We start from the raw sequence: 13,086 nt of genomic DNA on the forward strand, positions 1-13,086 counted from the left end.
TTTCTAAAAAAACAAAAAAAAAAAAACCAAAAAAAAAAAAAGATTAAATTTTGAGGTTTTTTCTTCTTGTTTTGTTTTGTTGGTTTTGGAAATTGAACCCTTGAGGTGTTTTTGTTTTGAGACAGGGTCTCGCTGTGTAGTTCAGGCTGGCTTTGAACTCATTATGTAGCCCATGCTGGCTTCGAACTGATGGTGATCCTCCTGCCTCAGCCTCCTGAGTGCTGGGATTACAGGCATGTGCCCCCATGCTCTGCTCCTTGAGTTTGTTTTGTTTTGTTTCTAGTACCCGGGATTGAGCTCAGAACTTTGTACTTGTGAGGCAGGCGCAGCACCACTGAGCTAAATACCTGGCCCCTCCTTGAGTTTTAAATGTAGTTAGTTTCCATGTGGCTCCAGCCAACCTATGGCATAGCCATCTCAGAGAAACTGGAAGTAAAGAGTTGAGATATTTGTTGAGGATCTTCAGGGACATTAAAAATGAATATTGAAGAACTGGGTCTGCCCACACTAAGGGGTTGAGTTTGATGATCTTGTAAATCAAAACTGAAGAACCACAGAGTTTCTGTAGGGCATGGCAGGAGAACTAAGGCCGACTCCCTGTTGAGTGTCTATACCCTTAGTCTTCTCTCTGCATTGTACATTGTCCTGAAGTTAAATGTATTTTTGTTAGATGTGATTTTCTTCTAAGAGCGAAGACAATCTGAAGGAGATAAAATTAGCCTGGTTTCTTGGCCAGAAGGGTTCCTGTGCTGACGCCTCCTGCTGCCTGGCCAGTCGCACATGAGAGACTTTAGACCAGGCAGGTCATACGTCCCCACTAGCACTGCTGGAATTTCTCCCGGGGCTGACAAGCATAGATTTTTCTCAGTTTAACAGGCTACAGCCTCTGGCTCCTGTTTGTACCTGTGGACCATTCAGAGCAACATGGCTGTACCAGCTCTTTTGGCTTCAAGCCTTTCTGGCCTTCCTGTGTGATAGTCCTGACATACCTGGCCCATGGTCCCAAGCCAGGAACTTGGATGTAGGGTCCATAATCCATTACCAGGAGTTGAGGCCCCTGAAATTAGAAATAGATCATATATCTCCTAGGTTCTTAGGAACCATAGAAAAAGACCCATGTTCATAAGACAGACTTCCTTGAAGTCTTTGTTGGCAGACTCACCAGCTGAAGAACACAAGAACTAATTTTACCATAAGGAGGAGAGGAAGAAAGACCTGGACAGTTCAGGTATAATGCAGGAGAACAAATTCAAGATCTCCTCTAGTACTTTGCATACTTCCTCCGGGGTCTTCTGGCCTCCTTTGTTTTCCTCGTGCTTGAGCTTGGAGGCTGATGTGCTTGAGAAGCCAGAATTGGGGATCTCACTGCTGACAGCAGCAGAAATTCAGCGCTAATGTCTCTTGCTGAACATGATCTAGATTTAATCTGTCCCTTCAGACAGTATGAGAGCCCCACCCTATGGCCAAGGTCTTGCTTGACTGACCCAATAATTACAGAGTGGGTGCTCTGTCTGTAGTTGCTTGTGGCAGATTATTTACAGCAGTGTGCCAACCTACTGTCCCATCACCACCATCTCCTTGCATGATATCTGGCTTGGAAATGGCAGCTGGGAAAACTGGACCTGGCCTTGGAAAGGAGGCAAGGCAATATTGCCTCCATTCTTTGATGGAAGAATAGCCTTCTTCAGTTCATCCTTGCCTCTGTTTCTGATAAGCTTCTATCATATCCTGTGATAATATCCAGCACACAAGTGTGGCCTGTTACTAAACTGTATGCTGAACTCGCCAAAGCAAATTAATAAAGTGGGAAAGAGACTGTGGCTCTCCCTCATTCCAAAGGTCAGAGTGTGCCTAATGGATTTGTCAAGCCTGTTATCTTCCAGGGACCCACACAACTGTGTGACTGTTGGAACAGTTAGTGCTCACCAGAATAGCCTGGGTAGAGCTGAATTTTCCTCTGACATCTGGACCAAGGTCTCTGAAAAGTATATGCTTGTGGGGTCACCCTGTGGAACCAGTTCTGGTCTAAGTTCAGAGTAGTCATCCTCAGTGGCCTTGGTTCTACCTTCTCTATGGTAACGTCCTGTACTCAAAGCTCTTACCTGTCTTTGCATCAGGCCTTTAGATTCCATTTCTTTTTCCAGATCCTTTCCTGTTATTCCTCTTATACCTGCTTCCATAGGCCTTCTATTGCCTTCAGCCTTTTGCAGCCAATTCTATGCATCCAGTCTGCTAAGCAGCCAAAATGACGAGGTGCTTAAAATCAAAGTTTTTCTACTCACCAGCAGAAAACAGTGTGTCTAGATCATCAGCAATGGAAAGAAAACATAAAATCATCTAACTTTGGCTTCTGTAAGGGATACAGTGTCTCCCAAGTCCTGAGCTTTTTGCATACTTTAAAATATATGTGTTTATTAGAACAAGAGTAAGGTAAAAGTAATTACTGTTTCATTTTCTACATGCACTGTTGGTTTTTTCTGTTTGTTCATTTTTTTGGTTTTGTTATTGAGACAGGGTCTTGCAATGTAGTTCAGGCTGGCCTTGAACTCACTGTGTAGCCCAGGCTGGCTTTGAGCTCATGGCAATCCTCCTGCCTCAGCCTCCCAAGAGCTGGGATTACCATCACGCACCACCATGCCCAGCTTACATGCATTATTTTAAAGGAATCCTATTTTTGGTTTCCTGACAGTGCTCTGTGCCACCTACCTGGCACCAGCCCTGTATGGGGCTATCTTAGTGTCTGGCCCAGAGGCCTAGCCTGAGCTTTCAGGGGCCCTTTTAGCTTCAGACTTCTTGGGATACCCAATCCCATTCTTGAGCCTTTTCTCTATGTGACTTTCACTCGTTTCATCTCTGCCCCACCTGGTAAATATCATTCTCCAATTAGTTTGTAGAATGATCTGATCAGGGACAGTAGAGCCCCAGTCCAAGTTGTCAGCCTCAGAACCACCAGCACGTCCCTGTCCAGAGGCTGTGGGTGTTCTCTGTCAGCCCTGCTTGAGTTATGCTCCAGGAGGAAGCACAGGACCTTGTGGTGTGATGAGCCTTCCTCTCCTTCATCCCTCTTATATACTTAGTGAATGATGCCCACACTGTTCTTGCCTGCGAGACATGCCCAGTGGCCCTGACCATCTCACCTTCTCTCTTAGCTCACCTTGGATCTGTGTGGCCCCCACTCCCCAGTAATGCTTTGCCAGTCACTGCCCCTTCATTGTCTCTTCCTCTTCTCTTTCTTTACCCTTGTGCTTCCTACTGTGGCCCCCTGCCCTGTCCAGAGCTGCTGGATGACCAGCACCCTGTGGTCCGGTTGCTGCGTGGTTTTTCCTCTGACTGCCCAGGGTGCCGGCCGGTCTCCTTGGATGCCACACTGGCACATCATCTGCACCAGTGCTCCTACCACCTGCGCCTCTTCCGGAACTGGCTGCGCTCAGGCCAGGATGACCCCGAGTGCCTCTACGGTATCCCCCTCTGCAGGCTGGCTGCTGCCACTATCCTGGCTGGAACCGATTGCTTTGCTTATTGCACTTCTGACAGGAGAGCCCATCCGGTCCTTTCTCCTGTGTGCTATAAGGTCATGTGACTTGCACTTAGTTGCTTGGATGGGGTCAGGGCAGACTGCCTGGTAGCTGTAGCATTGGCTGCTTACCCCTCTTCCTATTCTTCTTTCTCACTGCCCCCAGAGTTACATGTCCCCCAGTTGTAGTCAGTCTAGAGTAACCTCTTGTGCTGGAACCTGTTCTTATCTCTCTAATCCTTTACTGCTACCACTTCTGATCTAAACATTTTCAAACTATTCAGAGGAGCTAGAGACTCCTCTGCTGTCCTGCCACTGGATTACAGGGGGAAACTGAGGCACAGAAGTCCCAATTAAATTCTTGGGCAAACAAAGTCCAGAGGTTAGAGGGTGATCAGGTAAAATTATTTGGAATTACTGATGTTAGTCACTGGTGAGCAGGATGTGAATCACTTTAAAGAGATGTAGAGGAGGCATTGGGAAGACTGGGGCCTGAAAAAGTGGTTGGGTGCATGTTTCTTGACTCTCCAGTGGGAACATTTATTCCATCCCTGGGAGTAAGGGACACATGTAGGTTTACCTTTGACCCTACTGGGTCTGGCCATCCTAAACTGGAATTACTGAGTCCAGAGTAGAGAATCAGTCTTCTTTTTTCAAGGGGGGTTTGCCTCATTTTCCTGACAGAGTAGAGAGATTCTAGCAAGTAGAGCAGGAGGGAAAAATGAAATGACCAAGAAGGAACTTCCGTCCCCGCCCTGTTCATGCATGTGATTTCCTTGGCTCAGCTTCATGTGTACTGCATGCTCTCCGTTTGCATCCAGATACTCCAACCTTTCTCCCCACATTGTAGACTTGCATGAATCTCTTCTCCAATTCCATGCCCTCCTCCTTAATCTGATTTTCTTCTTCATGGTAACTGAAACCTGCTGACCTGCCCAGCTCCATGGCCACTCTGCCTCACATTAGATCTATAGTATCACTTCTTACCTCTGGACCCTTGTTTCATTTCTCAGAAAGTGCCAGACCAGCATTAGTGCCTCCCCTCCTGGGAAGCTGTTGATTTTTCCATGGGGCATGGCAGTCTCTCCATAGACAATATGAGAGGTGATTTGATGATTCTCCTGGAGGCATTAATAGGTAGACCTTTTAGGAAATCTAGAGGTGAGAGAAATAGACTTCCCTAGGAGCTCTAAAGAGTTTCCTGTCCTGGAAATCGTGGATACCCCACACTCTAAAAGCCACAGACTGTCTTGATGGCTTTCAGGGACTCAGCCTCCTTGGGCAATTGGAGTGCATCTGGCAATAATAACATGGCTTTGCCCATCTCTTTCCCAACAGGATTTGAAGGGTGCTCCATGGTACCTACCATATACCCCCTGGAAACACTGCATAATGCTCTTTCCTTGCATCAAGTGAGTGAATTCTTGAGTAGAGTCTGCCAGCGCCACACAGAGACCCATGCACAGACATCTGCAGGTATGGAGAATGCTCTATTTCTGCCTCCATTTCCATGATTCCTAGATCTTGAGAAAGCAATGAATTAGAAGAAAGTAATAAACAGGCACTCCACACAGACACTAAAATAGGCTTCAAAGTGTACAATCAGGCCAGGTGTGGTGGTGCAGGCCTATAATCTGAGTGCCCAAGAGGCTGAAGTAGGAGGATCACTGCAAGTTCGAGGCCAGCCCCTAAACTACATAGAGAGATCCTATCTCAAGAAAGAGGGGAAGGGGAGAAAAAGAAAAAGAAAGAAAGAAAGAGAAAGAAAGGAAGGAAGGAAGGGCACTTCTTTCTGAGGTAGTTTATATATTTAAGGTGATCCCACTAAAAATACAAGCTAATTCTGAAATTCTCATTGAAGAACAAATAAGCAGGGTTAACAAAGAAAATCCCCAAAAGAAGAGCAATGAGAGGATACTAGCCTTTCCACATCTTAAACTATTCTGTGTTTGTTTGTTTTGGTTTTGTTTTTTGAGACAGGGTCTCCCTATGTAGTTCAGGCTGGCCTCAAACTCACTATGTAGCCAAGGCTGGTTTTGAACTCATGACCAGCCTCCTGAATGCAGAGATCACAAGCATGTGCCACCACATCCAGACTTTTTTTTTTTTTTTGCCATTTTAAACTATTCTAAAAAATGTCTACAGAAAAAGAAAAAAAGAAAGAAAAGGAGGGAAAAAAGGAAAGGAAATGTCTACAATGTCAGCAGTGTAGTGTTAGTGGTCCATGAATAAGCAGAGAGACCAAGGAAATAAAACAGAAAATTTGGGCTGAGATTCAGCTCAGTGGTGTTGCCGTCTGCCTCGCAAGCACAAGGTCCGGAGTTCAATACCCAGTACCAAAAAAAAAAAGAATTAGAAATAGATGAAATTAGCATTTTATTTTATTTTTTATTTATTTATTTTTTTGGTACTGGGAATTGAACTTAGAACCTGGTGCTTGCGAGGCAGGCTGAACCACTGAGCCTTCCCTGGAGAAATTAGCATTTTAAAATACTGGGTAAAAGATGTCTTGTTAAAAAGTAAGGTAAAGCCAGGTATGGTGGCACATGCCTGTAATCTCAGATACTTGGGAAGCTGAGCCAGGAGAGTCACAAGGGTGAGGCCAGCCTGGACAACTTAGACCTGTCTCAAAATAAAAATTTTTGAAAAGGGCTAGGAATGTAGTTCAGTGATCCCTAGATTTAATCCTGGAAAAAAAATGAGAAGTAGAATAGATCCAACTAAATAGGCATTTGGCAAAAGTAAAATTGAATCTACTTCACACTATAGATTCCATATGGATGAGATCTCTCTCTCTCTCTCTCTCTCTCTCTCTCTTTCTTTTTAGGATTGAACCCAGAGCCTTTTCACTGAGCTATATCCCCAGACCTTTTTTATGTTATATTTTAAGACAACTTAAATTGCTAAGTTGCCCAGGCCTCCCTCACACTTGCAATCTTTCTGCCTCAGCCTCCTATAGTGCCAGCTAGATCAGAAAAGGTCAAGCAAAAACTGTCAGAATCAACTTTTTCAGGACTCTGGACACATACTCTATCAATGAGCTACATCCTTACCCCTATTTATTTTAAATGTTTAAGGGGGATAAACAGTAATGTTGTTGAACATGAAAATGTTATAAAGTAGAATAAGGAATAATTGAAGTTGCAGAAAAACATCTGGGGAGAATTTAATTGAAAACAAAAATACTGACAGGTATTTTGAAACCTTTTCTTTGCCATTATGTTTCTTAGCCTAACTATGAAGTCAGTGCATTATCTAAAGGAAAAACAGGAATTCTTGAGACCCTTATTAAGCTAAAGCAAACTCTAGCTGAGGATGCAGCTCAGTGGTATAGCACTTGCTTAGCATGTTCATGGGTTTAATCCTCAATATAAAAAAAAGCAAAACAAAACAAAAAAAACTCACAAAACAAACCGCATCTTTTCCCTATTCTGAGTATACTGAAAATATATGTTAAGGACATTTAAGTGTTTGTTAAAAAAAAATTCTCTTGCATTCCGTTCAGACAGTAGCTTTAAAGATCACCTTTTTTTCCTTGTGTACTATGAATTGGTACCCTAAGTTTAAAACAGTTGCAAGTGCTATACAAGGCTATTTGTAAATATTCTCAACATATTGACTTGAATAAATATTTAACATTATAAAAAAATAAAAAAGAATCAGGTAGGCTGGAGATGGGCGCAGCGGGGGAGTACTTATATAGCATGTATTGTGTACTGATAAAGAGGATGATTCCTCAAGAAGATATATAGCAGAGTCTTAAGATGTGGGAAGTATTGAGGCCAGCCTGGGCTACGTAGTGAGTTCAGGGCCAACCTGAACTACAAGGGAGACCCTGCCTCATAAAAGAAACAAACAAGCAACCATGTAGGAAGTAAACATTGATGATCAAGTTGAAGGGAGAATTCTACAATGTTAGCAGGAGATTTCAATAACTGTTTTTTAGTAATGGACAGAACAGTTACATAGGTAATCAGTGAAGGGACAGAGGACTTGGACAATACTATGAAACAAACTAGACCTGACAGACGTATATAGAAAGTTTCCCCCAATAACAGCGAATACAAATTCTTCTCAAGTGCGTGTGAACTATTCACCAGGAGAGATTATATGTTAAGCCACAAAAAAGTCTCAATAAATTTGAAATTATACAAAGTATTTTCTTCAACCATAGTGGAATAATGCTAGAAATCGTAAATGAAAGAAAACTGGAAAATTCACAGATATGCAAGCTAAACAACTTATTCTTAAATAACCAGTGGATCAAAGAAAAAAATCACAAAGCAAATTAGAGTGTGTTTTGAGATGAATATAAAAATATAATATACCAGAAATCATGAGATGCAGCCAAATCAGTGCTCAAAAAGATTGATAGCTATAAGGGCCGGAGATTTAGCTCAGTGGTTCTGCCACCTGCCTCACAAGCGTAAGGACCCAAGTTTGATCCCCGGTACCAAAAAACAAAACAAAAAAAGATTTATAGCTGTAAACACCTACATTTTTAAAAAGACGGGACTTTTCTTTTTCTTTTTGATTTTTGAGACAAGGTCTTGCTGTGTAGCCCAGGCTGGCCTTGAAGTTGTAGTTGTCCTCCTACCTCAGCCCCCAAAGTGCTGGAATTATAAGCATGCTCTGCCACACCCAGCTAGAAGAAAGAATTTAAATCAATAACTTAACTTTCTACCTTAAAGAACTAGAAAAAGAGTAAACTATACCCAAAGCTAGCCAAAGGAAGGAAATAATAAAAGTTAGAATGTAACTAAAAGAAATAAAGAATGGCAAAGCAATAGGTAGAATCAACGAAAGCAAAGTTTAGTTCTTTGAAAAGATTAACAAAATTGGCAAACATTTAGCTAGAATATGAAAGAGAAAGTCTGGGGATTTAGCTCAGTGGGACTCTGCCTGCCTCCCAAGCACAAGGTCCTGAGTTTGATCCCTGGTGTGGGGGGGAGGTTAAATGAAGAAAAGAAAAAGAAAATTCAAATAACTAAAATCAGTAGTAAAAAAACCCCAAAAAACAACAGGAATAAAAGTGAGGACATTGTTATTGACCATCAGAAATTATGAGAGTTCTATGAGTAATTTTATGCCAAAAAATTAGATAACTTAGCTGAAATGAACAAATTCTTAGAAATATACAAACTACAAAAATTGAGAAATATAAAATCTAAATATCCCTGTAACAAGGGAAAGGATTGAATAAGTAACAAAAACATGTGAACAAGAAGTCCAAGATGAAATGATTTTACTGGTGACTATTCCCAACTATTTAAAGAACTACCAGGAACAGTAGGAATGGTGGCACACCTCTGTAATTCCAGCACCTTGGGAAGCTGAGACAGGAAGATCCCAAGTTTCAGGCCAGAGCCCATCCTGGTGACTTAGCAAATGAACTAGACCCTATCTCAAAATTCAAAACAAAAACAAAAACAAACAATGAATGGCTGGGAATGTGGCTAAGTGTGAAGGCCTTGGTTTTGATCCCCAAAGGAAAAAAAAAGAGGAGGTGGTGGAGGAGGAGGAGAAGGAAGAGGAGGAAGAAGAAACCCTGGTGCTTATGCTCTTGAGAAAATTAGAGGAGGAAGAAACGTATTCTAACTTACTCTGTGAAGCTAGGATCACCCGCCATCACAAGCCAAAGATTCCATAGGAAGAGAGAACTATGTACCAGTATCTCTTTTGAATAGAATAAAAAATCCTCAACAAAATGCTAGTAAACTTAATCTATCAGCATGTTAAAAGAGTTACACACCTTGGCTGAGTGAGATTCATCTTGGAAATGCAAAGGTGATTGACCTTAAGAAAATCAGTGCATGTACTATGCTACGCTAATAGAATAAGTATCTTTTTTTTTTTTCTTTTTTTTTGGTACCAGGGATTGAACTTGGGACCTTGTGTTTGCAAGGCAGGCAGTGGAACCACTGAGCTAAATCCCAGGCCCTTACACTAACAGGATAAAGGGGTAGCCACACAGTCATCTCAGTTGGTATAGGAAAACGTTTGTCACAATCCCAACACCCTTTGATGATAAAAACAGCAAATAAGGAAATATTTGCTAGGAACCAAAAAGAACTTCCTCCTCCTGTAGAGGGTTTTTATAAAAACCCACAGCACCAATCAAACTCGGTGGTGAAAGACAAAATTTTCTTCCTGAGATCAGGAACAAGACAAAGGTGCCAGCTTTTGCTACTGCTGTTCAATACTGTACTGAAAAGTCTAGGCATCCAAAAGTTGGAGTGGGCAGGGGGAGTAGTCAGATTGGAAACAAAGAGAGCTACCTATAGCCTCACAGAATGTGGTTTTGTGTGAGGAAAATCACAAGGAAGCCTCAAAAATAAATTCTACAGGTTAGGGTATAAGATCAACACAAAAATCAATTGTGTTCCTATACATGAGCAATGAATAGTTCAAAACAGAAATTAAAACAATTTCATTTGTTATAGTATCAAAACAAAAACAAAAACCAAAACAAAAACCTGGAAACAAATTTAACAGAGTAGTTGAAACATTTGTGTACTGAAAAATATAGAGCAGCTGGGTGCAATAGCACACATGGGAATCTGAGACAGGAGAATTGCAAGTTTGAGGCCAGCCTGGGTAATTTACTGGGATCCTGTCTCTAAAATGGGCAAACAAGCAAATAAATAAGAGCTGAGGGTGTAACTCAATGGTAAAGTGATCGCCTAGACTGTGTGCGGCCCCGGGTTCAGTCCCCAATACCACAAAAAACAAAACAAACTATAAAACATTGCACAAATTAAAGGAGACCTAAATAAATGGAAAAGCACTTCATGTTCAGGGAGGAGACTTGATATCTTTAAAAAGGCAATCCCACAATGATCTATGGCTTTAAGGAAGGACCTATAAAATTGCAGAAATGGAAAATTTGATCTTCCAGTTCATGTGGAGTTGCTAGAAGTCCTAAAGAATATTGAAAAAGGAAAAAAAAAGTTGAGAAATCATATTTCCCAATTTCAAAATGTACTATAAAGCTAGAGTAATCAAAATAACATGGAACAGCTGGATCTGGTGGCACAGGCCTTTAATCCCAGGGTTCACGTGAATGAGGCAGGAATATCTCGATCTTAAGGCTGACCTGGGCTACATAGCAAGACTCTGTCTCAAAAAAAAAAAAAAGTACTATGATAAGGATAAAACTACATATCTGGAATGGAATTGAGAGTCTAAGAGTACAACTGTATCTCTGGCCAGTTGATTTTCAACAAGTATGTCAGGACTATTCAGTTGGGGAAAAGAATAGTCTCTTCAATAAATGGTGTTGGAATCATTGAATACCACATTCGAAAGAATAAACTTGCCTCCCACAGTGTATAAAAAATTAACTTTGTTGGGAAACTGAGGCAGGAAGATTCCTTGAACTTGGGTTTGAGATCAACATGAGCAACACATTGAAACCCCATTAAAAAACTCAAAACAGATTGGCCGGGGATTTTAGCTCAGTGATTCGGTGGCCTGCCTTGCAAGCGCAAGGACCCGAGTTCAATCCCCAGTACCCAAAACAAAACAAAACAAAAAACTCAAAACGGATTGATGAATTAAATATAACAGCTAAGCCTATTGAAGTCTTAGAAGTTATGGGGTAAATCTTCATGACCTTAGATTTGGCAATGGATTTTGGACAAAAGCACAAACAACAAAATTTAAAAACAGATAAAACACACTTTTTAAAAACTGGAAACATTTGTGCATCAGAGAATATCAAGAAATGGGGTAGATCCCTGAGTTCACTTCCTGGTACCAAAAAAAGGGGGTAGAGTGTTTGCCTACCATGGGTGAGAGGCCAAGAGGCCCAGTTCTTCAATCCTTGGCATTGCAAAAAAAAAAAAAAAAGTTTAAAATGTGAACTGTTTTGGGACTTGGGAGGTGGCGCAGTGACAGAGTGCTTGTCTAGCGAGTGCCAGGCCCTGAATTCAGTCCCCACTACTGCAAAAAACAAAACAACAAAATCTTCCAGCAAGGGAGAGATATTTGCAAATCATATCTGTCAAGGGTCAAGAGTATAATATCTTTGTACAAAAAGATAAGCAACCCAATTTAAAAACGAACATAGCTGAGTATAGGGGCACATGCGTGAATTCTCAGCATGTGGGAGCCTGAGGAAGAAGACTGCTGCAAGTTCCTGGTGGGCCTGGGTTACATAGCGACCCTGACTCTCAAAAAAGCAAGGACTTAAACTGACATCTCTGCAGACAAGAACGTGAGAGGATGTTCGTTCTCGGTCAGTGCGGATACGGAAATATAAAACAATGAGATGGTTTCACACTCAATGGGATGATGGCTTTAGAAAAAGAAAATAAGTGTTAGAGAGGACATAGACAAACTTGAATTCTTATCTATTGCTAATGAAAATGTAAAATGATGCAGCCACTGTGGAAAATAGTTTGATAGTTCTTCAAAAAGTTAAACATAGGCCAGGGATTTAGCTCAGTGGTTCTGCCATCTGCTTTGCAAGTGCAAGGTCCCAAGTTTGATCCCCATTACAAAAAAAAAAAAAAAAGCTCACTGTTTATCATTGAACAAAATAAAACAATCTGAGGTTTCTTATATCCACTTTCAGTTCTTTTTTTGACTGAATAATAGTTCACCAGTTTATGCACATTTTGGCTATTATGAATAATGCTGCTATAAACATCCATGTAGTAAAAAACCAAAAAAAAAAAAAAGGGTGGGGGGGAATAGAAGCAAATTTTAAAGTGAAAAAAAGAAATTATCCTAACTGTATATCAAAATAACAGCTTATTGAGCCCAGCCTTTGCAACTTACTGATTTAGTAAGACCCTGTCTCAAAATGCAAAACTTGTATTTAATTTTTTCAAAATGAAAAAAAATATTTAAAGGGCTGGGAATGTAGCTCAGTCCAAAGGCCCTATGTTTAAAAAAAATGTAATATATCACACAGGGAATATATTTTATTTTTGAGACAGGGTCTCACTATGTAGCTCATGCTGGCCTCAAACTCATGGTGATCTTCTACCTCAGCCTCCGAGTGCTGGGATAACAGGCGTGAACCACAATGCCCGGCATGTAATATAAGTTTTTTTTGTTGTTGTTTTTTTTTGGTGCCAGGGATCAAACTCGGGACATTGCGCTAGCGAAGCAGATGGCAGCACCACTAAACTACATCCCAGACCCTATGTAATATAACTTTAAAAAGTAATTTTATAAGGCTGGGCGTGGTGGTACACACCTGTAATCCCAGCACTCGGGAGGCTGAGGCAAGAGGATCACTGTGAGTTCGAGACTAGCCTGAGCTACATAGTGAGTTCCAGGTCAGTCTCAACTACATAGTGAGACCCTGTCTCAAAAAAACCAAAAAGAAAATAATAATGATTTTATAATACTTTTTTTTTTTTTGTTTCTTTGAGATGGGGCCTCTCTAGTAGTTCAAGCTGTCCTTGTCTTTGAGCTCACTTTGTAGCCCAGACTGGCTTCATCATGATGTTCCTGCTGCCTCAGCCTCCCGAGTGCTGGGACTACAGGCACATACCACCACACCTGGCAATACTTTATACATTATAAATCCCCCCCCCAAAAAAAATATGTGTATGTAT

General features: G+C 41.3%; 1 protein-coding gene across 13 annotated transcripts in view; it reads left to right on the forward strand.

Annotated features, from left to right (window-relative positions):
- Ppip5k1 (diphosphoinositol pentakisphosphate kinase 1) overlaps nucleotides 1-13,086 on the forward strand; it is a 45,974-nt gene that overhangs the window by 24,290 nt on the left and 8,598 nt on the right. For 7 of the 13 annotated variants that reach the window (XM_033764952.1, XM_033764951.1, XM_033764950.1 and 4 more), the window contains 2 exons: nucleotides 3,276-3,458; nucleotides 4,853-4,990. In XM_033764952.1, coding sequence (XP_033620843.1) covers nucleotides 3,276-3,458; nucleotides 4,853-4,990 — 321 coding nt within the window. The remainder of the gene's footprint in view (nucleotides 1-3,275; nucleotides 3,459-4,852; nucleotides 4,991-13,086) is intronic. The other 6 variants (XM_010624841.3, XM_033764956.1, XM_033764957.1 and 3 more) reach the window with 1 other exon arrangement.

The sequence above is a fragment of the Fukomys damarensis genome, unplaced genomic scaffold (genome assembly GCF_012274545.1).
Source record: "Fukomys damarensis isolate Sample0158 unplaced genomic scaffold, DMR_v1.0_HiC HiC_scaffold_17, whole genome shotgun sequence".
In the NCBI taxonomy this organism is placed as follows: Eukaryota; Metazoa; Chordata; class Mammalia; order Rodentia; family Bathyergidae; genus Fukomys; species Fukomys damarensis.